Here is a 26613-nt window from a genome sequence, read left to right on the forward strand (position 1 = left end):
AAGGGGGTGCTGTGTTTTCCCCAGAGTTTAGAATCTTTGTGCATTTCTATGGAACATGTTGTCCACGTTGAGGAAAGGGGTTCAATATTTCGTCCGTCTGTTTTCGAGCGAAAACGGAAAATGCGTTAATCATTTTCATCATTCAGCTTTTTTAACTCCTACAAAATGGCTGCTGAGAACTTTTTGAATGTGAGGTTACTAGTTAAAGATAAAATTAGAATTTTTAAATTTTTAGGTGAAAAAACCAAGTTGAAATTGTTGTTCAATTCAAAATCCCATCCTGTGCACTTTTGACAATTAGAAAATTTCAAATCTAGTGAAATATTGAAGACTACTTTATTGATCGTAATTCGAAGCGGTCCCATAGTATAAATGCATTATAGCGTACGTGTGTGTAAATGTGAGAGTTACTAGTGTAATTTTTTAAAAACCTTGATAACTCGATATCTCGAAAAAACTTCCCGTCCCGAGAGATTCGAGATATCGAGGTTGTACTGTATTTCTGCCTTAGCCCTGGCTTAGAGTGGTAACTTACTGTAAAACATGAATTGTTTTTCCAGACTCCGGAGCATGGGCAGTGCCCAAACTCTGCCTGCAAGACTGTGATCGACATGCTGATCGAAGAAGGGGCCCACGTGAATTGCCAGGACAATTACGACATGACGCCCTTGCATTACGCTGCCCTGAGAGGCAATGCTATTGCCACCAGTCAGCTGCTCAAGGCTAACAAAATTAACACAGAGGTAGTGTCCGTTGTCGTTATTACAGTTTTGTTTTCTGTTCAAGATGCCCCCACGCGAATAAAATATAATTATCGTAATCTTGTGTTACTGGTATGCACATTTGTTCTATATTTGTATTTCCAAATTGTTAATTAATTTTGTTTTGTGAAAAGGATCCTGTGGAAGTACAATCAACGCTTGTTATAACGACCCCGTCGTCCAAACGAAATCGGTCGCTATAACGAGAGGTCGTTATAATGTACTGCATGTTTTTAAACCATTTTTTTTAAAAACAGAAATAGATTTCAAAGTTATGCTTCGTCTCAAAAGATAATCAAGAAACTAACAAAATAATAAAATAGTTATATTAAAAAAAAAAAAATTTGCTAGCTTCTTTCTCGTATTAAATTTTATGCTGAAATGCTCGTACTATCCTTAAATTACTCATATAACTTAAAAATAGTACGTTTAACGACAAAATACATAGAGAATCAGTTATGTAAAAAATTAGATTTTATAGTTTTTACTATTTTTTTTTTTAATATTTGAGATGTTTTCCAAGTATATCTTCTCTTATTACATTGTACTATAGAAGCTTTCCACTTTCTTGACTTTCCCCAAAAAGCATAACTCGTAATTTCTACTCATTGACTCATTGTGTGCAGTTTCCATTATTATTTTTCTTTCATCCTACCAACCTGTAATTCATTTCAATTGAAATATTTTAAATTTAAAAACATAAAATGCTTGAAAATTAGTTTTTGGATAGTTAGACCTCGGGATAAAGGGCAAAAAAAAAGAGAGAAACTTAGTTTTGGACGTTATATTGGAATTAACGTTTCAGTTTGGACGCTGTAATGGACGTTAAAATAACATTGCATCTATGGAATAGGGACCGGGACTTCCAGCATCGGAAGCTATAACGGAAGGATCGCTGTAATAGGGGGGCGTTCTAAAGAGTGTTGACTGTACCTCAGTTTTACAAAATATTAAAGTTGCATGAAATTATCTTCCATAAAAATGATATTTAAGGTCTCCAAAATCCTAACAATATTGGTACAAATTATGTAAATAGTAATTATTTTTATGATTAATTAGTGTAATCTGGCTAAATTTGGCGTTTATTCCATTATTTTTCATCTAAAATTAACAAAGTAACGTAACTTGTAAATAGTTTCTTGTAATGAAAATATACAACCCCCTTACATTCGAATGAAGTATATGGTCCCTCCATTTCTGAATGATAAGATTTGTGAATGGAATTAAAAGAAAATATGAGAAATTGGTAGAACGTTGTAGAAATTTCTGAATAGAATATTATGGAAACTTTTCTAGGATTTATAAATAGGCAGAGTAGCATGATCAGTTAGTCTCGTTTCAGCCGTTGCGATGGAAAGTGTGTATTAGCCTTTGCGCTGTGTCTTTGCATATTTTGATGTAAATACGTATGTTACCGTTGAGTTCATAGTGTTAATTGATATTTGCCTAATTGCTATGGTTAATTTAGCAGTTGCTAAGGTTATTTCTCGTACATAGTTGCAAATAAATCTCCTGTGTTTTCTCAAGAACTGTGTCGTCATTTAAAGAAAGTTTGAAGTTGCACAGAACTCGTAACAATATTGTCTCCAAGGAGAGTAGCAGGAGAATTGTTTGATGCACAAAGTTTATCTGTTTTAATTGTTCCAAATAATATTCCGAATGTATTTATACTCTTATGAAAACAATAACTCATTGTATATTCAGCAAATTACCGCCCATTAGCCAGGGCTAAAGCAGAAATATGTGAAATCCACCGCCAGCTCAGTCATTTCCAGCCGAGGACTGCAGTTTTGTGCTTATTAACACTCATCAGCCCGGCATAGGAAAGTGACCGAGCTGGAGATGGAAAACCTCTTAAGGAAGCAAAGAGTGCAAAACAAACTGGTAGCTAATATAGAATTAGCAGACCAGACGAGTGACCGAAGCAATGGTTCAAGCTCGGTCGCTTTCCTATGCTGGGCTGATGAGTGCTAATAAGCACGAAACTGCAGTCCTCGGCTGGAAATGACTGAGCTGGCGGTGTATTTCACGAATAACTCATTGGTTCTTCATTAGAAATTTTTTAAATACCAGATTGTTTCTCTCCTGGCCTGTCCAAACCTTTTTCTGAACTGTACTTAAATTATACAAAAGGTTTATATCAATGTTCCACATATTAAATTTGTACTTTTTTATTATGCATACTTAAAGGTGCAAAAAAGCATTAAATTATGCTTACTTAAAGGTGTAAAATAATGACATTTTGACCAGTTTATTTATTTCAATGATCAAAAAAATTAATTTTAAATTTAATTCCAAGGTTTTTGTGTCACTTTTCTTGTCTAGAAATGAGTTCAATTGTTGCAGGTAAATGGAAGGTTCTATCAGTATTAATTGATATTTTATTATAATTATAATTTTATTGATTTATATATTTATATTTTACTTTTTTTTATATGTATATAACAGGGTTTGTATGCTCCTTCAAAACTCCTCCAATACTCCTCCATTTAGGAAATATTTTCAAAGGGCCCTTCAAACTCCTTCATTTTGGTTTGAACTCCTTCAAAACTCCTTCTTTTTTAGTTCAAGACTACATAGTCTTCCTCTATGACAATAACTTAAAATACTTCGATCGAAAACTTAACTTCATCACAAGAGCGAAGATATAAGAGTGATTTTAATGAAGTAATTTCAAGTGTTTATTTTTTCATAAAAATGTGATTTACAAATTGATCATAGAAATTATAAAAGTTGAAAGTGAAAATATTATTATATGACTAAGACATTTCATAAATGAAGTAAACCATGTTTAAATGGTGCTTGGCCATTTTTTCAAGTTTTATGATCATTGCTTTTCCCTCCCACTCTCAGCTGAAAAGATCAGTTTGTCTAATTATTATTTAAATATTTAAAAATACATAAGCAGATGTACAATATTAAGTGATTCTGTTCAAAAAAAAAATTGTTTTGCAAAAAGCAGTTACGATATTTAAAATGGGTCATTCACAAGTGATGTCATGCCTTGAGGGGGAGACGGGTTCATGAAATTGTGACAAGAGGAAGAGAGAGGGTGACAAAAAGTAACATCATGCAATTATTATAACAATGTGTTTGTAAAAAATATGACATGTGACAAGAGGAAGGGAAAGATGAAGTGTGGCATTTTGTGATGAAGGCGAAAGGGGGTCAAAATCAAACATGCTGAAAAAAAAAGTGCAACATCATTTAAGGACAGCCCCTTAGTACTCCTTCAAAATCTCATTTTACTCCATCAAAACACCTTCATTTTATTTCTGAAATTGAGTACGAACCCTGTTTTTTTTATATATTTTTTTTACCACTTTTAAGCTGATTTATTTCTTTATATAAATAAATTACAATTTAAATTAAAGGGGGTTTGTCTTGTCTGATAATACCTGTCACTGGTGCTGGAATTCTTAACGAAGACTTTACTTTGACCATAAAAAAGCGCCGAGTTCATAAAATTTTTGCCATTCCCAGTTCATTTTTTTAAAAAAATTATATTGCATAGTGTGTCATATACAAGTCTCATCTCTTTGAGACATTAATTTTGTTTTGTTCCATTGTTTAAAGGTTCCTGACAAGCAAGAAATGACTCCTCTTCACTGTGCAGCCAACTACAACAACCCCGAGATTGTGGAACTTTTGTTAAATGCCAAAGCTAACCCTGAAGCTTGTGATGAAAATTTATCGACCCCATTGCATCTGGCGGCCATGACGGGGAGCAAAGAGATTTCTTTGTTGCTGTTGGAAGCAGTCGAAAAATCTAAGGGTCCGGACATGTTGAAAACCGTTAGTTTATTTTTTGAATTATTTTCTTTGTTTATTGGAAGCAGGTCCTTGAAAGTACAGGGCATCCTTCATATAGCACGGTTTCAATATTGCATGGTACAAAAATTAACTATTATAATTCGATACTACACTGTACAAAATTTGAAAATTACTACTACGTTTTTTTGATATAAAACTAACTTTTAAAGATAAAGTTTTATTTTTGATTTATACACTGTTAAAAAGTTGGATGGTGTTAACTCTAAAGATTTTCTTTGTTTTTAAGAAACTGATATGAAAAATTGTGTCTTTCTCCAGCTCAAATGTTTAGTTCGCCTGCATAACATTAACTTTTAACTTTTAAAAATTTAATTTTTCTCATGAGTGATGAAAGCAAAAAGATGTAAATTATTTTATTTCTAATACATTGTAAGAGAATAATATTAGAGCTAAACATAAGCTAAATTTGGCAAACAATAAATGAAAAAATGTAGCCGAAGCAAAATATGAAATTGGCAAAATATAATACATCTATTTATTTTGTTTTATACATTTTGTTTCGCTGTTGTTGCTCAGACGAACTTCATTGCTACGGAAAAGTTCAGATTTTCTTTCTGATAATATGCATTTTGTTCTTAATAAAGAAAATTTTATTGGTGATCATAACAGTTTTAGTTTGAGTTGTGTAAAAGAATTAAGTTGTGTGGTTTATAGCAAATCTATTTTTGGATTAGTGGGGTTATTTTATGTTTTGATTCCCAGTCTTTGTTTTAATGAATTGATCTTTCAGTGATTATAAAAGTTTGACCTTAAGGCTTAGTTTCGATATAACATGGTACACATTGCTTGATTTGCATTGCTTCCAAGTCTCATATAACACGGTTTCGATATAATATGTAACAAGTTTTGATACAACATGATGCATATTGCATACTTGCCAACTCTACTGTTTTTAACGGGAGACTCCCGTTTTTTGCTTCCATCTCCCGATTTTCCGTTTTTTACGATTTTCTCCCGTTTTTTCAATCAATCATCAAAAAGTTTCACTTTCTTCTCAATGGATGGCGCCCCTTTCTAGTCTACTAACGTCAAGGAATAAGAATTTTTCCAATTAATAACTCCGTTAGTAAAAATTAATATTTTGGAAGCTTTCCACATTTCATGTTCAATGAAGCACATGCTCTGCCGAAAATGGCAGCAGTTTTCAATCCTTTTGCATCTTGAAAATATTTCAATTATTTTGAAAGTTTGAAGTTATTTTAGCATGTGCTACCCTATACCTACTTATTATATATATTATTTTCATTATATATTGATTTTTTTTTTCGAATTTTAGGAATTAAATTTTGGTAGCTACTTTTCTGGAAGAGACTGAGGACTGTACAGAACTTAAAGCAACTTCACTACTTATTATTAGGTTTTTCCTTTGCAGTATGTTTTTTTGCTGCTACCAATTAGCTTACATCTGCGAAAAATCCCCATTTCACTTTAAATTTAGTATTTATGTTATTTAAAAGCATAATTTAATAATTCTGTTGTGAAGATATGTCGCTGGTGAATCACCTATATACGTCTAGTGGAATCTCCTATTTTTTTTTTCTTCAAAGGTTGGCAAGTATGATATTGACTTGATTTATGTTGTGTACATGATTAATTAGTGTGAAAAATAAGTTTAAAAAAAGTGCGTCCCTCGTATAACACGCTTTTGATAGTACATGGTACGAATTTACCTTGTTATTTGAGGAACACCTCTATTCCTTTTATTTGTATAATTTATTTATTTTTAAGTGAGGATTTAAAAACATCAATGAAAATGCTATATTTTTTAAAAAAAATAATTAGTAATGTATATCAGGGTCGTAACCAGACTTTTGTTGTGGGGAAAGTTTTATCGAACACATTTTTCATGAAATCTATATGATCAATAAAGTTTGATTTTATTCGTCTATTCTATTGGTTTTTGTTGCAACAGGTTTTTTTTTAAAGCAAGGGGGTCCTACTCTATGGGCAGTACCAGGAACTTTTGTAAAAGATGCTTTATTAGTATCGGTTTTCTTACGTTTCGCTGTTCCAAAAAAAATTAATTTTAATACTCTTTATTTAGTACATTGAAGAAAAGAACTTCCATGGCAATACAGCACTTCATCTTGCAGTCAACAAAGGGCATCTTGATGTTTTGCAGCTACTTCTGAGTAAAGGTTAGCTTTTGTCTTATCTTCTAGCCTCAGAAGAAAAAAAAAACATTTTTTACTTCATTTTTTTTACATTATTTTGTAAGTTATTCTACAGTCAAAAACCTTGTTTGAACTCCAAGGATAAATGAAAGATTTCACTATAACTGACACCTTGTCCAGTTGGTCGGGGGGGGGGGGGGTTAAAAAATAAACAAAATTATTAAATGATTCATTTGAATTAATTAATATTTTTTTTCTATTTAAATATAATTACTAGCAATTGTAATGTATAATAGTAAATAAATTTAAAAGATCTGTTATTTAGTAATCAAAAAATATGTGTATTACTTAGTAACTTATAAAAGGTATACATGTTACACTATAATATGCTGTTTAATATTTATGAAATATAATGTTTGTTAATTAGAGTAAACAACTACTTATTGGCATAGTTAAGGACTTTTTTTTTCATTTGGGCCGTTGTTGAACTTTAATGTTGCAGATCCTAAGTTCATGGAGAAAACTAACTCTCATGGTATTAGATACTCAAATTGTAATATTTGTTGTCAGTCAAAAATTATTTTTGTTATTATTAAATGATAAAGTTATTGTTATTAATATTTTAAAAATTATTTGAGACCTACTAATATACAATGCAGTATCTATTTGCATAATATTAAGCTTATTTGTATTTCAAATGCTTTGTACAGTTAGTCAAGTGGATAGGGCAAAGTGAAATACAGTCCATTTCCATTTCATTTACTTATTTAATCTTTTATAAAAATCATTTACGTATTGGAAAATTAGTTGTTCCATTCACATTCTTTCATTTAAAAATCCCTTATTTGTTCATTCATTCACTTATTTTCTACTTCATTTGCTATTTTATGCAAACATTAAATTTTTCTCATGTATTAATTATTTATATATTTATTTATTCATTTATTGTTTCATTTTATTTTCATTTCTTCATTCATTCTTTTATTTACTCATTTATTTTATCAAAAATATCTTTAACAATCGAATGAAAAATATTTCATTAAAAAATATATCTTAATTTTCACTTTGCCCCATGAAAAAAACAAGGGAAAAATGTACACCTTTTTTTCAAGGTACGAATTTACTGTCAAAAATAAAAAATAATGTTTCAGTGCAAGATTTTTTTATGAAGTACAGTATTCTTTCTTTATGTACCATAATTTTCAAAACAAATTTTCAATTTGTTCACTTTTAAAAAAAAAGAAGTGATCTTAACCATTTCACTTTGCCCCACATTCCCCTACTACAGGGTGTCCCAAAAGGTTGTTTACAAACTTAACATGCTGGTCTGTCATATCATGATGAACAAGATTTACACAGTAACATAAGTTCGAAAATACAATGCTGGCTACATACACACAAATTCAGACACTAAAGGATGCACAACATGTCGCATATTTATTACACAAAGAGGATGTTACGCAACATTTTAGTTTTCAAGGAAGGCTTATAGCTGTTGTTGAAATTTGCTGCCTTTAGCTGTCATACACGCGTCGCAACGACAAAGTACCGGCCGTCGTAATAACGATCCATTCGGACAAGATTTCACCGATCGCTGCGTTGTCGTTGTAACGTGATTATGAGAGCTGACGGGACGGAAATTTTATCAACTACTTTAAGCTTTCCTTAAAAATTAAAATGTTGTGCAAAACTGTCTTTGTGTAATAGATATGCGACATGTTGTGCATCCGTTAGTGTCTGACTTTGTGTGCATGTAGTGCGCCAGCATTGCGTTTGGGAACACATGTTCCTATGTAAATCTTGTTCATCATGATATGACAGACCAGCATGTTAAGTTTGTAAACGACCTTTTGGGACACCCTGTATTTTGGTGAAATGATGCATTTGCCTCTGTCCGTTTCAGGTGCAGACGCACAGGTGACCTTGGACGACTTCAGCCAGCCCCTGCACCTGGCGGCCATCTCTGCCAACGTGGGCATTGTCAGGTGTCTCCTGGAGCATGGGGCTCAGGTGGATTGCGTGAACAATCTCGGAGAGACTTCCCTGCACAAAGCGGCTGCCTTCGATGCCGGAGAAGTCATCGACTTCCTGCTGCAAAAGTAATTACATTTTTTCAAGTCGGGGTGTGACTTTACAAGAATGTTGTTATGCGATGAGATTATATCAAATGAAGTTATCGCACCGATGCCTAATTTAATTAGTGCCCTTTTGAGTTGCAGAGTGTAATTGCAGTTCTTTGCAGAAAACAATAGCTGTGGTTGAAATTTTTTCTATTTATTTCCTCCATAGTGATATAATACAATGATATCCTTGGCGAGCTATTTACATATGAAATATGAAATTGGAAAATAAGTTCTCTTGAAGCATAGTTATTTTGGTAAACATGCAAAACCATTATTGATAAATTTGTAATATGACTAATGAAGAGTCATTTATCTAATCGAGGTTCCATTAATTTAAACGCTAGGTTTGCAGACAAAGTTTACAATTATAAATTGCCTAATCGAGAGCAGGACGGCAAACAGCCGACTCGACTGACCAAGAAACTAAAATATGGCGCCTTAAAAGAGAGAGGGCAACTGAGCTACCAAAGCAACCTATGTAGCCAGCCAGAGTCATTTGCATGGATTTCAAGACATGCATCTGAGATGCGAATTTCCCGATGTTAGAACGGTGGCCAATCAAATGAAAAAGGAACTTCGTCATTTCTTGACATAAGGCACGCACGTGTCTAAGATCAGGAAATATGTTCCAAACATTGAAATTTGCATCTGTGTCTTTGCTAGATAAAAGAAAATAGGGATTTGATTAAAGCCAAATATATCAAAATAAACGTAAATAATTCATAATATTATTTGAAATCCCCATCAAATGTCACTGGAACAAATGCTCCTCCCTTATCATTTTAATTCTCAATCTTGACGCTAGAGGTGTGACATTGATGGAAAAACATTCATTTTAGAAATTAAAACATTGATGGATTGATACATCAACCAAAAAACATTGATGTTTCCAAACATCAATGTTTAAAAACATCGATCTTTTTCTCAATGTATAACATAGAGCAGCGGTTCCCAACCTTTTTCTCTTTGCGAACCCCTTGGAACAGGTAAAAAAGTTCGCGAACCCCCTGATGTTGAAATTAGTAACATGTAAGAAACAATAAAAAAAACAGCATGTTTGCTTTCCATTTTTTGCAGCCTTGATTGCAATAAACAAAAATATAATTGTAAAATATCATTAAGTGCAAACATTAATAAAAAGTTAAAACTACATCTACAAGAAAAATTATAAACAAGAAGTTTTATAAACCAACTATTTTTTTAAGCATACTTTAAATTGGGGGAAAAATCCTTAATGCGATATTTGTGGCTGTTTGACGGAACAAAGAAACAAAGTTTGGTTCAATGTCTGACAGTTAGAGTCTTAAATCAGGCTCTGCATTCAATCTGCTTCGGTATTTATCTTTGAGATAAGTATAGGAGGAAAATCCTTTCTCGCACAGATATGTTGTACAAAATGGTAATAAAATTCGAATTGCTTTTTTGGACAAAACGGTATAGTCATTTCTTACACTGAGCCAGAAGTCAATTAACGAGAGCTCTTTAAAGGTAGTTTTCAATGAATTATCACAGGATAACTCGATGAGCATTTCCTTTTCAGGTAATGTCAGGGTGTTCTCTAAGCATGGATTTCCTTCAAAAGGATTGCGTATCCAGTTGTTTGAGAGAGGGACATTACGCCTATTAGGAAAATACTCGTCAAAAGTTAGTTCAAGATGTTGCAGATGTTCACATACATTTCTTTTAACGCTTTCATCAAGTTTCATTGAGTTTTCTGATAAAAAACTGCTAAGAGAAGTGAAACAAGAAAACTCACCCATTTCCAGGCATTGGATCCAGAAATTCAATTTTTTTACCATAGCTTCAATTTTATCATATACAACGAAAATATTAACAACTGCACCTTGCAAGGATAGATTTAATTCCTTTAATTTTGAAAGATGTCAGCTAAATATACAAGCCTTTGCATCCAAAGAGGATCGAATATGCAAGTGGACAAGTGAAATGGATGATCAACAAAAAATGCTTGGACTTCTGACTTCAATTCAAATAAGCGTGTCAAAATTTTGCCACGGGAAAGCCATCTAACTTCTGTGTGAAGAAGTAAAGTAACATGAAGGCTTCTCAATTCCTCACAAAGCGCGTGAAATAGACGGCAGTTTGTGGCACGTGATTTTATGAAATTTACAATTTTTACCGCATCATTCAAAGTAGCGGATAATTCTGCGGGAATACGCTTACATGCTAATGCTTGTCTATGAATGCAGCAATGAGTCCATTCAATTTTCTCGTTGATCTTCTTTACTCGCACCACAAAGCCAACAAATTTTCCTGTCATTGATTTTGCACCATCCGTGCACACACCCACACACGAAGACCCATCTATTCCATTTTCTTCAAAGTAACTGTTGACCAGTTCGAAAATTGCTTCTCCAGTTGTGTTGGTTTTCAGAGGTTTTGCAAAGAGTACATCTTCTTTAATTGTATCGTTAAAAATATACCTAACATAGACAAGTAATATTGCAGCGTTTGCTACATCAGTCGACTCATCAAGCTGGATCGCAAAATTATTCTCTTTTATTCTATTCACAAGTTCTTTCTCCACATTACTTGCCAAATCAGTAATTCTGCGTGATACTGTGTTGTTTGATAGCGGAACCAGGTCAATTTTTTTTGCTGACTTTTCTCCCAGCATACACTTAGCAATATCTTTAGCACACGGTCCAATTAAATTTTCTGCAATTGTATGTGGCTGTCCAGATCTTGCAATTCTATAACTGACTCGATATGAAGCTTCAAGGGCCATTTTACTATCTTCGTTGGATTCTAACAGGAACGTAGAGACCTACACTTTTTATTATATTCCAATTTTCTTTTAAAATATTCGATAGGTTTGTCCTTGTGTGTCGGATGCTTTGTTTCGAGGTGTCTTCTCAGAAGTGACGGTTTCAAACTGCTGTTCGCTAGAACTTCGTTGCAGAGAAGACAAAGCGGTCTAGGTTCAGACTCTTCTCCAGTAAAATAAAAGCCCATTTGTAAATAGTCACTGTCATATTTTCGCTTTTTTCCTTTTTTCTCCCCTAGTTCACTTTTCTGTTTAGTCGGGGGAGACGGCAGTTCATTACAGCTATCTATTTCAATATCCTGTGTTGATTCGAAAGTTACTGCTGATGTTGAGGGTTGATCGATTGACTGCTTGTCCATTTGTCGCTCAACCAAACTACCAGTTTTCAACCATCGATCCATAACAGCAGAAAGTTATTAAATCATAAAAATTACCAACACGATTATAACTTCACAAACAGAGTAGCAAGTTCACGTAGGAAACCAATTGCAAACAAAATCACTTGTTTTCAAGCATCTCTAAAGTATCTCTAAATACGTCTGTTAACAACTATTTCCCCAGAACTATGAGCATGCTGATGTTATATATTTTTGAAAACGAACAGATGGGTAAAATCCAGTAATAAATTTAAAGTTTGGAGCCTTTTGCTGTCATGTCTGCTATTCGATGACTGAATTCGACGGAATTTCCCGAGTTATATTTCAACCAGATTAGAAATAATACCCCTATGATGCATTGTTTGAGAATTCTTTATTTTTTTCGACATATGTATATTATGTATATTGTTTGATTGACTCCACGCGATGGCGCCTTTTTAAGGTCATCGTGATCCCTGCCACAGCTTAATACAACGTTTCTGCATGGCGCCTCGCAATAAAGAAAGAAGGATATCTCTTTTTTGTTGTCTATTGAAAAAAAAATGAGAAAATTTCTTTTTAACTAAGATTATAAAACCGCTGAAAGATTTTTTTTTTTTTTTTGAGCTTAATACAAGAGTCTGGCGCGTTTTCAAATTAAAAAAAAAAATTTAGTAACTATGTGTGCAAATTGAATATTTTATAATTTTTTACCAAACTAGGAAAAATCCGCCATTGCACCGAAATTTTCGCGAACCCCCTTCCTGCACCTCGCGAACCCCTGGGGGTTCGCGAACCACCGGTTGGGAACCTCTGACATAGAGTTTTGAATATACTACACTAATTTAAGCAATACAAAAGAATACGTCCCCAACAAATATATTGAAAATAATGAACCTCAAACCATGAATATAATTGAATAAGAATAATTTCGCAACATCTTGGTATCATAGTAGGACGAAAATTGATAATAAGACAAGCACCGATTAATACAAACTAATTATAGTAATGAGGAAATATTTTCAAACTGAATGAGAGTAAATTTACATCAAAAAAGAATCAAATAAAAAATGTATCATAGCACTTACCGTCAGTTGAATGCTGAGAAAAAGTGGTGCTAATTATTTTAAAAATACAAAATGAATTCTAACAATTATTTTTAAGAGCAAGAAATATGTGTTGTACTGTTAGTTAATATTTAAACACAAACTGTAAGTAATAGAGAGACAACTTGTTAGGGGAAATCGATAAGTAACCCCGAATATTGGTGTTGACAGTTAGGAGAAAAAGAAGTTTGCTTACTTTGTCCCCCAGAAGCGCATGTCTCTTTTCGCGGACTATCCCACCAGTCAGAGAAACATCTCTTTCCGATGTAAGTCCATAAGTAAACTTAATTACCTAGCGAGAAAATTGGAGCAAATTGTATGGTAATTTTCAATTAAAATGTAAAGTCATCAACATCAAAAAAAACAGCAAAACCAAAACAACCAATGTTTTGACAAAAAATCGATGTTTCCAAAACATCGACATCGATGTCGCATTAGAGCAGGAATTAAAATGGAGGGGGCATGTCCAATCTTGGCAAAAGCTGACCCAAAGACCCCCAAGTCACGTGACGCAACAACGACGAATGGGTGGCCGGTTTTGCGCGAAACAAACGAAAGAAACCTGATTTCTTCCAATACTTTGCTTTAAAATCTATCACATGACTAGGGGTATGGGTTTCATGAGTAAAAGTCTTCACTCCCTCCATTTTATTTCTTCTCAATGGATGTCGCACCTCCACTTGACGCAGCTTGTGATATAAGTTCTCGCCAAACCACATGTTGTTACATGGGCATCATTATTAGGTTTCTAAACATATACATTGGCTCCCAAAAGTGTTCGTACACTTTGGAATTTTTTTTTTAAATCGAAATAACGCAAAACTGAATTGGAATATGAAGTCCAATATTTTTTCACATCATTTCTATGTCATTCTAAAAAAAACCCTGTAGTTTTTTTTCAAAATATTGACGAATCTTCTTTTTGAAATGGGTCAAAAAACGAAGAGACTGAGAAATAATACGCCACAAAAGTCTTCGTGCACTCAAATATTTTCGAATAAATTCATGATTAAAATTATCATATGTCGTTTTTTTTATTTATTTTTGCATTACGTTGACCCTTAAAAGTCATTTATCTTTAATTTTTTTATTATTTACTTCTTAATATTGTGCTTATTACTTTAAAATGCTGGTATTCGTAAAAAACCACAAACACTATTCGAAATTTGAATTTTTTCCTCACAATATCGGTAAATTCGTTTGAAATGTCTCTAAATTAGTTAATTTATTCCATTCTATCGTAAAGTGCTTGATAAAATGCTTTAAAGACAAGAATTGGATCGCAAACAAGGTAAGAAAAGGTCAAGTGGCAAAGTTAACAAAGCGTGATCGGAGGTTTACAGTTAAAAAAGTTATGAAAATTACACATTTGAGTGCTGAAAAAGTTTCTGCAAAATTGGATGAAACATTTTACGTTTAATTTACCTCTAAAATTGTTCGCCAAGTTCTCTGATTAGCTGGATTAAATGGGACCTCTTCCCGCAGAAATTTTGTTGTTCGTGCAAAAAACAGAAAGCTTACGCTTTCCATCGTAAAATCAATGATAAACAAGCTTAAAACGTTTTGGAATAACGTCTTACTTATAGATAAAAATAAATTCAACATTTTGGGTTAAATTGTTGTATAATTATAAAAAGAAGAATAAATTAGGAACTTATAATCTTAAGAACTTAGGTGGACCAATTAATCAGGATGGTGAAGGTGTTTTTGTGTGAGGGTGCATATCAGCATTAGGACTTGGATTTTTTTAATTTTTTGATGAAATAATGAATCATGCTGTTAATTTAAATATTTTAAAAAACATTTTTAAACTATTAGCCCAAAATTTGGTTATAGGAAACAACTTTGTTTTTTTATCAAGATAAAGAGACCAACCACAAGTTTGCATTTGGTGCCTCAAAAATTGACCTTAAGCTTAGAAATATCTCCTCAATCGCTAGATTTAAACTTAATGGAACATATTTGGAGATATTTGGTGGCTAGATTACGAAAATACACCATTGAAACGAAAAGCGAGCTAGAAACAGTAAGACTCGAAGTGCGGCTGAACACTTACTCAGAAATTGCACAAAAAAAAGAAAGAAAAAACAATGAAATCTATTCCCAGACGTTTAAAAGCGGTTCTTGATACTGCATGATATACTCCTAAATAATAAATTAGTAAAAAGCTAGATTATTGACTAATTTTTTGACATTTTATCAAAGTGTACGAAGACTTTTGTGAGATCAAGTTTCTGACACCTTTTGATTATTGATTTCTTAAAAATCAAGTTTTATTACGTTATTAAAAAATTTCATGTAGTTTTGTGGAAAATAGATCATAGATCTTATAATTAAGTACTCATTCCAAAATATTAGTTTTAACGAATGGATAATGGCGTATTTCATTGAAAATCGTAAGTGTACTGTCATATAATGTATTGAGACTCCTTGACGTTTAATATGCATTTTATTTTAGTTGAATTTGGGAACCAGCTTTACGTTACAACATTTAAATCATCTTAAGTCGTTCTGACAATATTTTAAAAATCTAAACTCACGTTCACTGACAATTATATTAAAAGTAACATTTGATGAAATAATTAAATATGCAAGGCCAAACTATATTACACGCCCTTTCTTTTCAATGAAACAAACAAAAAAAGAAAATTAAAAATTCAAATGTGGCTTAAAGTTTCAAAGCAAAATAAAAAGCCAAACATAGTCATTTTCCTTGAATTGCTGAATGTTGCTTCTAGTGGGAAATAAAGGCCTTAGTAAAATTGTCTTCTGGGGTACCACTGACCTTAAGCGTCTTCCCATCAACATTTCTGCTGGAGAAGGCAATTTAAATTTTGGCGTGTTATTGTACTCCAAGGTTGCTAAATTGGGATCGCCTCTAGAAGCTTTGACTTTCAAAAGGATGTTCTTCATTGTCCCTATTGATCTTTCAATCATTCCATTAGATCTTGGATATCTAGGAGATGATGTTATAGGTTGAATATCATATGATTTCAAAAATGACAAATATGCTTGGCTGTCAAAAGGTGGGCCATTGTCTGAATGTATTTTCTGCGGAATTCCATGTGTACGAAATATTTGTTTAAGTGCACTGATCACTGCTGTAGCAGTTTTCGTGTTGAGCTTCCTCAATTCTATAAATTTTGAATGGTAATCTATTGTAAAAAGTTATCTCCATCCAAATACATAAAGTCTACGCCAACTTCTTCCCAAGGCAGTTTTGGAATATCATAAGGCATTAATGTTTCTTTCTGATTTGCAGTTTGGCGCTCTTGGCAGACTTGGCATCGCTCCACATAATTTTTAATATGTTCATTCATTTTCAGCCAGTACAAAGACACTTTAGCTTTATTTTGACATGTAGTGATACCTTGGTGTGCAGAATGCAATTTAGATAACACGTAGGATTGCATGGTCTTTAGCACAACAAGTCTATGTCCAAGAAAAATCAAGTCATTACTATCATGTAACTCTTCTTTAAAATTTCAATAAGGTCTTAGTTTTTCTGGAACTTGACTATACTGTTTTGGCCATCCATTTTGTATTAACAACTTTAATCTGGATAGATCTTCATCCTCCTTTACAGCATTTTGCATTTCAGCTGTTCGTTCATCTGTTGTTGATAGAATCGTATGTACAGTTGCAGCTCCTCCCTCCAAGAAACTTGTGTCTGCATAGACCTTAGTAGGACTTCTAGACGGAGCATCTGATACATAAAGTTTCTTCCCTGGGACATATACAAGTTTAATTCTGTATTTTAAAAGTTCAAAAACCATTCTTTGCAATCTTGGCGAAAGATTTTCAATTGGTTTTTTCAACAAACCAAGAAGAGGCTTGTGATCTGTCTCCACAACTGTATCAGTACCATATATAAAGTAGTGAAATTTTTTACAACCATTCACAACAGCTAAAAGTTCTTTCTCTATTTGGCTGTATCTTTGCTGAGTGTCATTAAGTGCACACGATGCATAGCAAACTGGGTGGTCTCCTTGTAGTAAAACTGCTCCTAAGCCGTATTGGCTAGCATCAACAGAGACAGTAGATTTTAAATCAGGATTATAGTACGCTAAAATGGGTGCAATGGATACACATTTCTTCAAATTTTCAAACACTTTTTGTTCATTACTAGTCCAAACAAATTCACTCTTCTTACTCAGAAGTTTTCTCAATATTCCTGTTCTGTCTGAGAGATTTTCGATGAATTTTCCTAGGTATGTAATCATTCCTAAAAATCTCTGCAATTCTGTTTTATTAGTAGGTGCTTTGAAATCAACAATAGCTTTAATTTTATCGTCATTAACTGAAACTCCTTCATTAGTTAAGTTATATCCTAAATATTTAACAGACTTTTGTTTAATTTGACTTTTCTCTTGGGAGAGTTTCAAACCAGCTTCTTTGGCTCTGTTTAAAACTGCTTTGAGTCGTCTATCATGTTCCTCTTCAGTTTTACCAAAAACTAAGATATCATCAATATAGACAAGTATACCCTCTAAATCTCTAAAAATAGATTCTATCGTATTTTGATATACTTCAGGAGCGCTCGATAAGCCATAAGGTAATCTACGAAACCTGAACCTCCCAAATAGAGTGGCAATTTTACATAAATTTGAACTTTCTTCATCTAAGGGTATCTGTAAAAATGCTGAAGATGCATCCAGAACTGTAAAGAATTCACCTTCAATCTGAGAAAATAAGCTCTGTTGTGTAGGAATAGGATAGTGTTCTCGTTTAACGTATTTATTTAACATCCGAGGATCCATGCAAATTCTAATTTGATTATTTGGTTTCTGAACTATCACTATAGGATGTACCCAATCAGTCGACTCAACAACCTTTTCTATGACACCTTGGTCTACCATTTTATCGAGTTCACGCTTCACTTTCAATTTTAGTGAATATGGAATTATTCTCGGAGCTGAAATTTTGGGTTCAGCTCTGGCATCGAGCTTGATCTTATACACGTATGGTAATTTACCCAATTTTCCAGTAAACACATCTTGGAAATCTTTAACAATATCCTTACCAAGCACAGAATCAACATGAACTGATGACTTTCTATGAACAAATCCCATTTTTTCACAAGCTTCAATTCCTAATAAAGCACTTGACTCTTGGTCAACAATAAAAAATTCAATCAATTCTGATTTATTTTTAAATTTACACGTCAGTTTAGAGGTTCCTATAACTTTCAGTTTATGCCCTGTGTATGATGTTAACTTTTTCCCTGTTTTTTCTAAACTCTCATTTTTCTTCACATCTTTAAAGATCTTGAAAAGCAAGACATTAACCTCGGCTCCAGTGTCAATTTTGAGAGATACTTCTTTATTATTTATGCAAACATTTTCTCTCCATTCTGACTTTAAGGTATTAATTTGACACTTTACTGAGTCTAGTTTAACTGAATTGTCTTCGTCTTCATTTGATGTCGAAAACTTATCATTATTGTTAAGTTCATTTATTTTCCTATTCTTCTTTTTCTTCATTTTACATGCAACGGAAAAATGGTTCAAAAGAGAACAATTATAGCACTTTTTTCCATATGCTGGGCATTTTCTGTAATCATGAACCGTTTTACATTTGGAACAACTTTTTTCCATCTTGCGATGGCTGTCATTATTTCCTTTATGTCTATTAAAAACTTTCCCGTGTTTCTTTTTATCCTTAACAGCATCTATGTCTTTCGGATTGCAGTCCGAATGTTCAGTCATAATCTGAATTTGTTTAGTACTGGCTTCTTTTGCCCTACAGTACTCTATAGCTTTTCCCAAAGTTAGCTCAGTTTCCATGAGCAATTTTTCTTTCGTCGCGGAATCTCGTATACCGATAACTAATAAATCTCGAATTAAGCTGTCCTCTTGGTTCTCAAAACAACAGTCTTTCGATAAATTTTTCAGATTTGTGACAAATCAGTCAACAGATTCACCTTCCTTCTGCCTGCTATTAAAGAATTTATAACGTGCAATCACAGTATTTTTCCTTGGCTGAAAATAATTGTCGAAAGCATTTAAAACTTCGTTGAAATTATTTTCAATTGCTTCACTAAGTTTGAAGCTATTAAATATGTCTATACATTCTTCGCCCATTATTCCTAATAATAAAGCTACTTTCATTTTATCTGGCTTCTTTATTTTATCGGATGCCTCCAAATAAAGCATAAAACGTTGCTTAAATTTACTCCAATTCTCGGACAAATTGCCGGATAGTTTCATACTTGAAGGTGCTTTCAACTCCATTTTTAAGGTATACTAATCTTTAATCAAGCATTAAACACTCAGTTTCACAATAGCCAGAATATATCTATAAACTGACCTTTTTTTATATTGCATAACTACTAACCTTTATCATACCAAAATCGCTAAATTTAGGTTCGTTTTCAGCTGCCACCATGTCATATAATGTATTGAGACTCCTTGACGTTTAATATGCATTTTATTTTAGTTGAATTTGGGAACCAGCTTTACGTTACAACATTTAAATCATCTTAAGTCGTTCTGACAATATTTTAAAAATCTAAACTCACGTTCACTGACAATTATATTAAAAGTAACATTTGATGAAATAATTAAATATGCAAGGCCAAACTATATTACATGTACGAACACTTTTGGGAGCCACTGTATAGCAGCTACAGTGAATAGGAGCGTAATATTTATATCAACCTCCAGGGCAGGGATCTACTTTTGTCCTACTGTTTGAATATGTAAATAACTTGCAGTTTTGAGTAAATTCAGAAATTATGAAAGTTTTTTAGTAATATTATATTACATGCAATTATAAAATCAATTAGTCCAACAAAACCAAAACTTCCCTATAAATGATTATAAAGAAATAATTCATAATAATTTTCTTCTGTTTGTATGTTGTTTTTATAAGAACAAAAGTGTATGAATAATGTATTAATTTATTTTGAGCACAACAAAAACTTAATAATAAAATAAAAAGAAGTTGACCTTTGGAAAAATTCCAATTTTCAACTTGACAGTGAATGTATTGAAGAATCATCAAAAGTTCCAATTTGATCCGTTGAAAGGCAATAACTGTAAACTACAAACTGTAGTAACTTTTTGGTTTAACTTTCAAAACAACTGGTTATAGTTTTCTTCCCCAAAGCAGAATACTTGACGATGTTCTGCAACGTAAAATCAGTTGATAAAAATTGTTCTGCAAGTACTTCAAGCTATACATAAACAAATAAGCAACCAACGTGACCTTGTCCACAAAACGAAAACCGTAAATCAAAATCGTTTCATACAGAAGGTTTTTTTTTTCAGTTTTTTAAACTTAACTGCTGCTATGCATTTCTGTAGAACTTAAACCAATTGAGATTCTCCAAAAATATTTTATATGCTTTCTAAAATGAATAGAAAGAGCAAATATACAAAATTTTATAAAAATCCGAACTTAGGTGTCAGACCACATTTTTTTGGTTAATTTTACATAGCATAGAGGAATTAAAATTAAAAGAATGTTAGTAAGTAAATAAATTGCTAAAATAATGAATAAAATGAGTCAACTTTAGGAATCAAGTAATAAAACACTTCCAAACTTTCTACATAATTAAAATATTTTCAGGATGCAAAAGGATTAAAATGTTAAACAAGACACGCAATTTTCGGCGATGGACGTGTTCCAATGTTGGCATGTTTCCAAAACATACGTTTATGGAGGAAATTGCAGTGGATGAAGGTCGATTTTGAAAAATAAGAGAAAGGGGAACCAAAAACGCTAGAGAAATCAGAATATTTTCAGATTTAGAATATGAAATTTCTGAAGAAAATCCGCAGGAACTGCCAATTTTCTACAAATATTTTCCGACTCAAGAGAGAACTTTGCACAAATTCTGCAGATTTCTTCAAAGTAAATCTAAAGTTCCTGCAGATGACTTTGTGAATTCAAAATTTTTCGCGAGCTTTTTGCCGAGTTATCGTATTTTCCGAGAATTTCAGGTATATTCTTCTTTGGGGGTTTTCTTCATTAGCGTACATTACTTGTGTCATATTCAGCAGTAAGTACTGTAAAAATTGGGACAATGAAAGCAAAAAAATAGATGTTGACACCAGTTTATTTCCTTACTTCTATTAAATAACACAGATTTTAATAAGTAAAAACATTCTATCATTGTAATTCGAAAGTTAAATTTTTTCATATTTCAAAATTAATTTTCCATATTTTCGGGAATAAGCGAAAAAACTTGTGAATTTACTTGAAAAACAAAGACTATCTGCAGCAACCGCTATATGCGCCAAACCGAATTTTTTTGCTTTTTTTCTTGTATGCCCTGCGGCGCTTATTCCCGACATTACGGTAACTGCCTACAATAAAATAATAAAAGGGTTAGAGGATATAGATATTTTCGACACTTACAAAAGAGCAAAACTGTGGTGATGAATAAAGTGATACATTGTTTGAAGTCTTGATTTGAAAATAATAGATGAGTTACTGCAAAAAATGAGTAAAGCTGTTTAAAGATTTTGAACTATTTGGTGTATGCTTAGTCACATTTAAAACTTGAGTGCTTCCGTATACCAAAATGTGTGATGTATGAAATTAAAAATTTTGCACCAGTTGTGAAATGTAGCATTGAAAATTAGCTGAATTTTGGAAGCTTATTTCATGAAATTAAAAAATATGTATTGAATTTTGTAAATTGGTAAAAATTGCTTTTATTTTTGAACAGTTGATAGCTTTTCTTGTGATGGTGATGTAAATTCAAGTGTTTCAATATATTTTTGAAATTTTACCACTTGACATTTCAGATCTGTTGAACATTTTTTACTGTCTTTCTTATTTAAAGCAGCAGTTCTTTAAACACTTTAAATTAGCAAAACTCCTATTTTTTTTAACTGAGCAAAATCCAGGTTATGCTGAAATCAGTTTCTTTTGAATTATTGTTGTTTTTAAGGAATGCTAATCTTGTATTTAATAAGTCCTTAAAAAAAATCTCATGAATAAATTTTTCATGCTGTTATAAAACAAAACTTCTACCACTCCCAGGGCCGGATTTGGAAATGTGGCGGCCCATGGGCAACGAAGGAGTGGAGGCCACAATCAGGGTTCAAAAAGATCGTCATATTTTCGAAAATATCCGATTGATATATATCCGAATGTTTTGATACATACGTATATATCTGATATTTTCGGCCTGTGAAAGTTAGAATATTTTGTAAAAAATTTTTATTGTGGGGGGCCCCTTTGCTGTGGAGACCCCCTGGCAGTACCCCACCTTCCCTCCCCTAAATCCGGCCCTGGCCACTCCTACTGTGGTTTTTATTTATAACCCGCTAATGTATCTCAAAACCCTAAACCATAAATCATAATAACATGGATGTAAATACAGTAATATTATCAGCAATAGAAAATTTGAACAAGTATAAGGGGCATTCCACAGTATTTGACATTTATGTAGAGTCCGTAACATGACCTTTTTTGCCATAACTTTTTAATTTACTGTTTGATTAGCATATTATTTTATTTTGATCTTTTCCTACCAACACACCAGCTCAAATTAAAATAATTTGCAAATCAAACGGTAAATTAAAAAGTTATGGCAAAAAAGGTCACGTTACGGACTCTACATAAATGTCAAAAATACCGTGGAATGCCCCATAAACGAAAATTTGCAATAGAGAATTCAAATTTTCTATTGCTAATAATCTATCTATATTAAGATAAATAAATACCTTTGTGCTGAATAGTAAAGTCAGACCAAACAACGTAAGTAGAAGCACAAATTTGTAAATTACAGCAGACACGTGTTTCGGCGTTATCCATAAGCTCATTATTTTTTGCATTGAAAAAGGCGTTCCCTGTAACGCCGAAACACGTGTCTGCTGTAATTTACAAATTTGTGCTTCTACTTACGTTGTTTGGTCTGACTTTACTAATCTATCTATATATTAATAGATCTACCAGTATCAGTGTTGCCTATGGCGCCTATTGAACTGAGTCGTGAAGCTTAACTTGGTTCAATTTATTTGAATTGTCCAGGTTACTGTTAATGTTTCTTAGAAAATACGGTAATGGATGCATATTCATCTCAGTGGTGCTAAAAATGATTTTATCCCCTTCTCGACAGTGGGGCCACCGTCGAAAAGTACGACAACAGCCACTTCACCCCCCTCATGGTCGCTGTGGCAGGGGGTCACACCAATGCCGTCGAGAGGTTGCTGGAAGCCGAGGCCAGGATCGACGTCATGGACAACATGGATCGCACTGTCGTCTTCTGGGCAGCCCAAGAGAATCACCCGGAAGCCCTGAAGGTTCAGTTACATGTTCATATTGTTTCCTTAGTATACTCTAGATACATGAAGACTTATTGTCCCTTTAATTTGATAGACATCGGTAAACGATATTTACCCGCGTTCTCATTCCTAATGTAAAGTAATACAAAATTTACTTTATTCAAATTAGATTTAACTTCTCAACATAGACTAATAATAAGAGTAGACCGAGCTTTCTCATTCTTGCTGATGAAGAAAATTGGTTCATAGATGTATCATGTGACTAGTGGAAGGGCTTGGCGAAGACTTTGGCAGCATGGTTGCTAGATGGCAGCATTATCTATAGTTTGGCACTCGACATGTACTTTAAGACAATGTGTTTTCATTAAAAAAAACTTCCAGGTGCAGAGATTGAACTGTTTTTCTTTTAGTTATGCATTATTTTGACATTGGTAATAGTTTTTGATCAGTTTTCGGTAACTTTTATTTCATTTGGAGCTGTCAGCGTTGGCGTGAACGAAATGGCGTAAACGTTTTGCGTTAACGCAAAAATGTACTCATCGGTATCTTAAATCGAAACTGTAGGTAAAAATCTTACCGTTTGCCGATTCTTTTTCGGCGCTTGCATCTTTTGCTGGCATAAATTTAGGTTAAGGTTAAAATCCAAAAGTTAAGATATTTAAACTAAGCCAACATTAACTGGCCGTGTAATGTCAAGTTGGAGACAAGCAAAAAACATGTTTCAGAAAAATACATTTATTAAATATGACTAGAATAACATCCCCATAAAATACACCCCCAAAATATCATAACAAAAGTGGTTCCAGAAAATAAAGAAAAATGTCACCAAAATGTCGATGCAATCGCTTGCCACTCCGAAGGATCAGCTTGAAGACTCACAAAAGGTCCGCCGAATCACACTTCAGGAATGTCCATACTGAACAGGCAGCATTACACAATTCGTAGATCGGTGAGCATCACAGGTAGACACGTAGAACACACTTCCCCGACATTTTAATTGGCCGGACACAACACAACTGGTTCTTCACCTGGACTCACTAATTCCAGGACTTGGAAGATTAAATATCACATACCAAAAAAACCCCCGCTATCATCGCGGGGAAAAAACCCCCCCACACGTGAGCCGGACTAGGCTTCACGATCAAACACAACAACTGGGGATCGTTGAGAGAAGAGAAGACGAGAGTGATCGCTTGCTGCCACTCGCCACAATATATATGTTTTATCAACCAATGAGATTCCATGCCTCGATGACGTCACCCCACTAACTTCTACTTCGACCATCACTCATTTGCATATTCCACTGCCGCGAATATTCGTACTCCTCTCCATAGCACGTGCGGTCAACGAGTGGAATTAATTCGAGTCGATCAGGTGACAACTCAACTTTTCTGAATCGACACATCGAGACATGTAATCTCCGATGGTTTCAGTAAACAGTCGCCATTAATTATGGCGTGGGGGAATCGTCGATTGAAGTGTTAGCACCAACTAGTTGACAGGTTCTACTTTTACCAGACTGGGCGTAAAGTAGGTACACTTAACTTTAAATTATTTTCTTTAAATTATCGGCTGTGGACCGAGAATAAAAAATAAAATAAAATAATATTTTATGCTAACATCTTTTATTGCTTAGAGAGTTATTGAAATTGACTAAAGAAAATGCACAATACTATCTAAACGAAAAACTCACTATATTAACAAAATATTGACAACTTAGAATAACAAATTTACAAATCGGACTCCAAAAAAGATCATTCTTCCGTGTTCCATCCATTCTATTTATTTTATTTCGCGCTGGCGTTGATCGTCTGCTACGATCAACGCCCGCTGTTGCTAGGATATCCACCAGTCACATGGTTTGGTTTATGAGCAGCAAAAGGGTTGCCATAGCTCGGTCTACTCTTATTATTAGTCTATGCTTCTCAACTCTTTCGACACGTGTAAAGTTTCAGTTTTAGGTTGGCATCCTTTGATGCCCAATCATATGCAAATGAGGCAAGTATAAATAGTGAACGATTCCAATCGTTCTCTCTCTCTTCTCTTTTGAGTTCGTCAGCCTCTTGTGTGTTAGGTCCGGTAGATGTTGGGGAAATGTGAACTCCACCTCCGCTTATGGCCAGGTTTATTCTTATAAACACTATTTTGATAGTTTATTTATTTTAGTTTCTATGGACCAATAAATTTTTGGTAAGATTTTAAACAAGTTTCCAATGTTCATTTCTTCACATCAACATTTGATTCTGCATCTTCCACTGAGTGGTATTATCTCTGCTTGTATAAGCAAGTAACATTGTTGACTGTCTTACGGAATTTAGCCTTTCGGCTTTTCGTTTAAACATTGTAAGTTATCATAATTTCTTACTAGTGGTACCCGCACGGCTTTGCCCGTAATAGAAAAAATTAAAAGGTCTTTTGGTTGTATATTTACAAATAATGTATGGTGAATTTTCTCGCCAATTGTCTTCTACCCATGTTACGGTTCCACGCTATGATAATTTCGTAATTTACTCGTCCATCTTATGATATTTTTGTTCTTAAAATTTGAATAAGAAAAGAACCTTATCGAATTTTCAAAAAATCGCTTCGAGGTGCACATCCTTATGCTACAAACCAACTTTATGCCGAATTTCATGAAAATCGGCCAAACGGTCTAGACGCTATGCGCATCACAGAGATCCAGACATCTTCCGGACAGAGAGACTTTCAGCTTTATTATTAGTAAAGATATTTTTAATATTAATTTCTGATGCCTCTGTATTTACCTTACCCTAATATTTAATCACTGAGAGCAACCAAGATATTGTTAACAAGTTCGCCTTTACTTCAGAAATTATTTAAATAATAAATCAGGTCTTTTGAAAACACAGCAAATTTATTTAAAAATATGTACAAGAAAATCGTTAACAATTGCTAAAATCTCTCTAGCAGTTGAGCAAATATCATAAAACACCATAAGTATGTATTTAGATCGAAATACAATGAAACACTTAGACAAAATTACAGCTTTGCAAAAACAAAGCTAGAACAACTCTCCAGATCACAGCTGACTGTCCACCCTAAACTCCCACTGACACAACTGCTATTTAAGTACCATTGAACGATTCATCTACAAGTTTACAGTGGATTTTAGAGGCTTCAAGTATTATTTCATAGTTCTATTTATTGTTAGGTCTGAAATATGATAGTATCGCATTAAATTCAAACTATTGCCAAATCTCACCAAGCTTGCCATCATTTGGCACCAATAATAAGTCACCCAAAAAAAATGCCGACATAGCAATATTTCTTAA

The 26613-nt window shown here is 33.4% G+C and overlaps 1 protein-coding gene across 1 annotated transcript in view; it reads left to right on the forward strand.

The window, feature by feature from the left end:
• Positions 1-26613, forward strand: part of LOC129217798 (transient receptor potential cation channel subfamily A member 1 homolog) — a 101499-nt gene that overhangs the window by 12852 nt on the left and 62034 nt on the right. The window contains exons 5-9 of the mRNA XM_054852139.1: positions 579-743; positions 4338-4556; positions 6640-6733; positions 8613-8808; positions 23155-23338. Of these exons, the coding sequence (XP_054708114.1) occupies positions 579-743; positions 4338-4556; positions 6640-6733; positions 8613-8808; positions 23155-23338 (858 nt within the window). The remainder of the gene's footprint in view (positions 1-578; positions 744-4337; positions 4557-6639; positions 6734-8612; positions 8809-23154; positions 23339-26613) is intronic.

Source organism: Uloborus diversus, chromosome 2 (genome assembly GCF_026930045.1).
Source record: "Uloborus diversus isolate 005 chromosome 2, Udiv.v.3.1, whole genome shotgun sequence".
NCBI lineage: Eukaryota > Metazoa > Arthropoda > Arachnida > Araneae > Uloboridae > Uloborus > Uloborus diversus.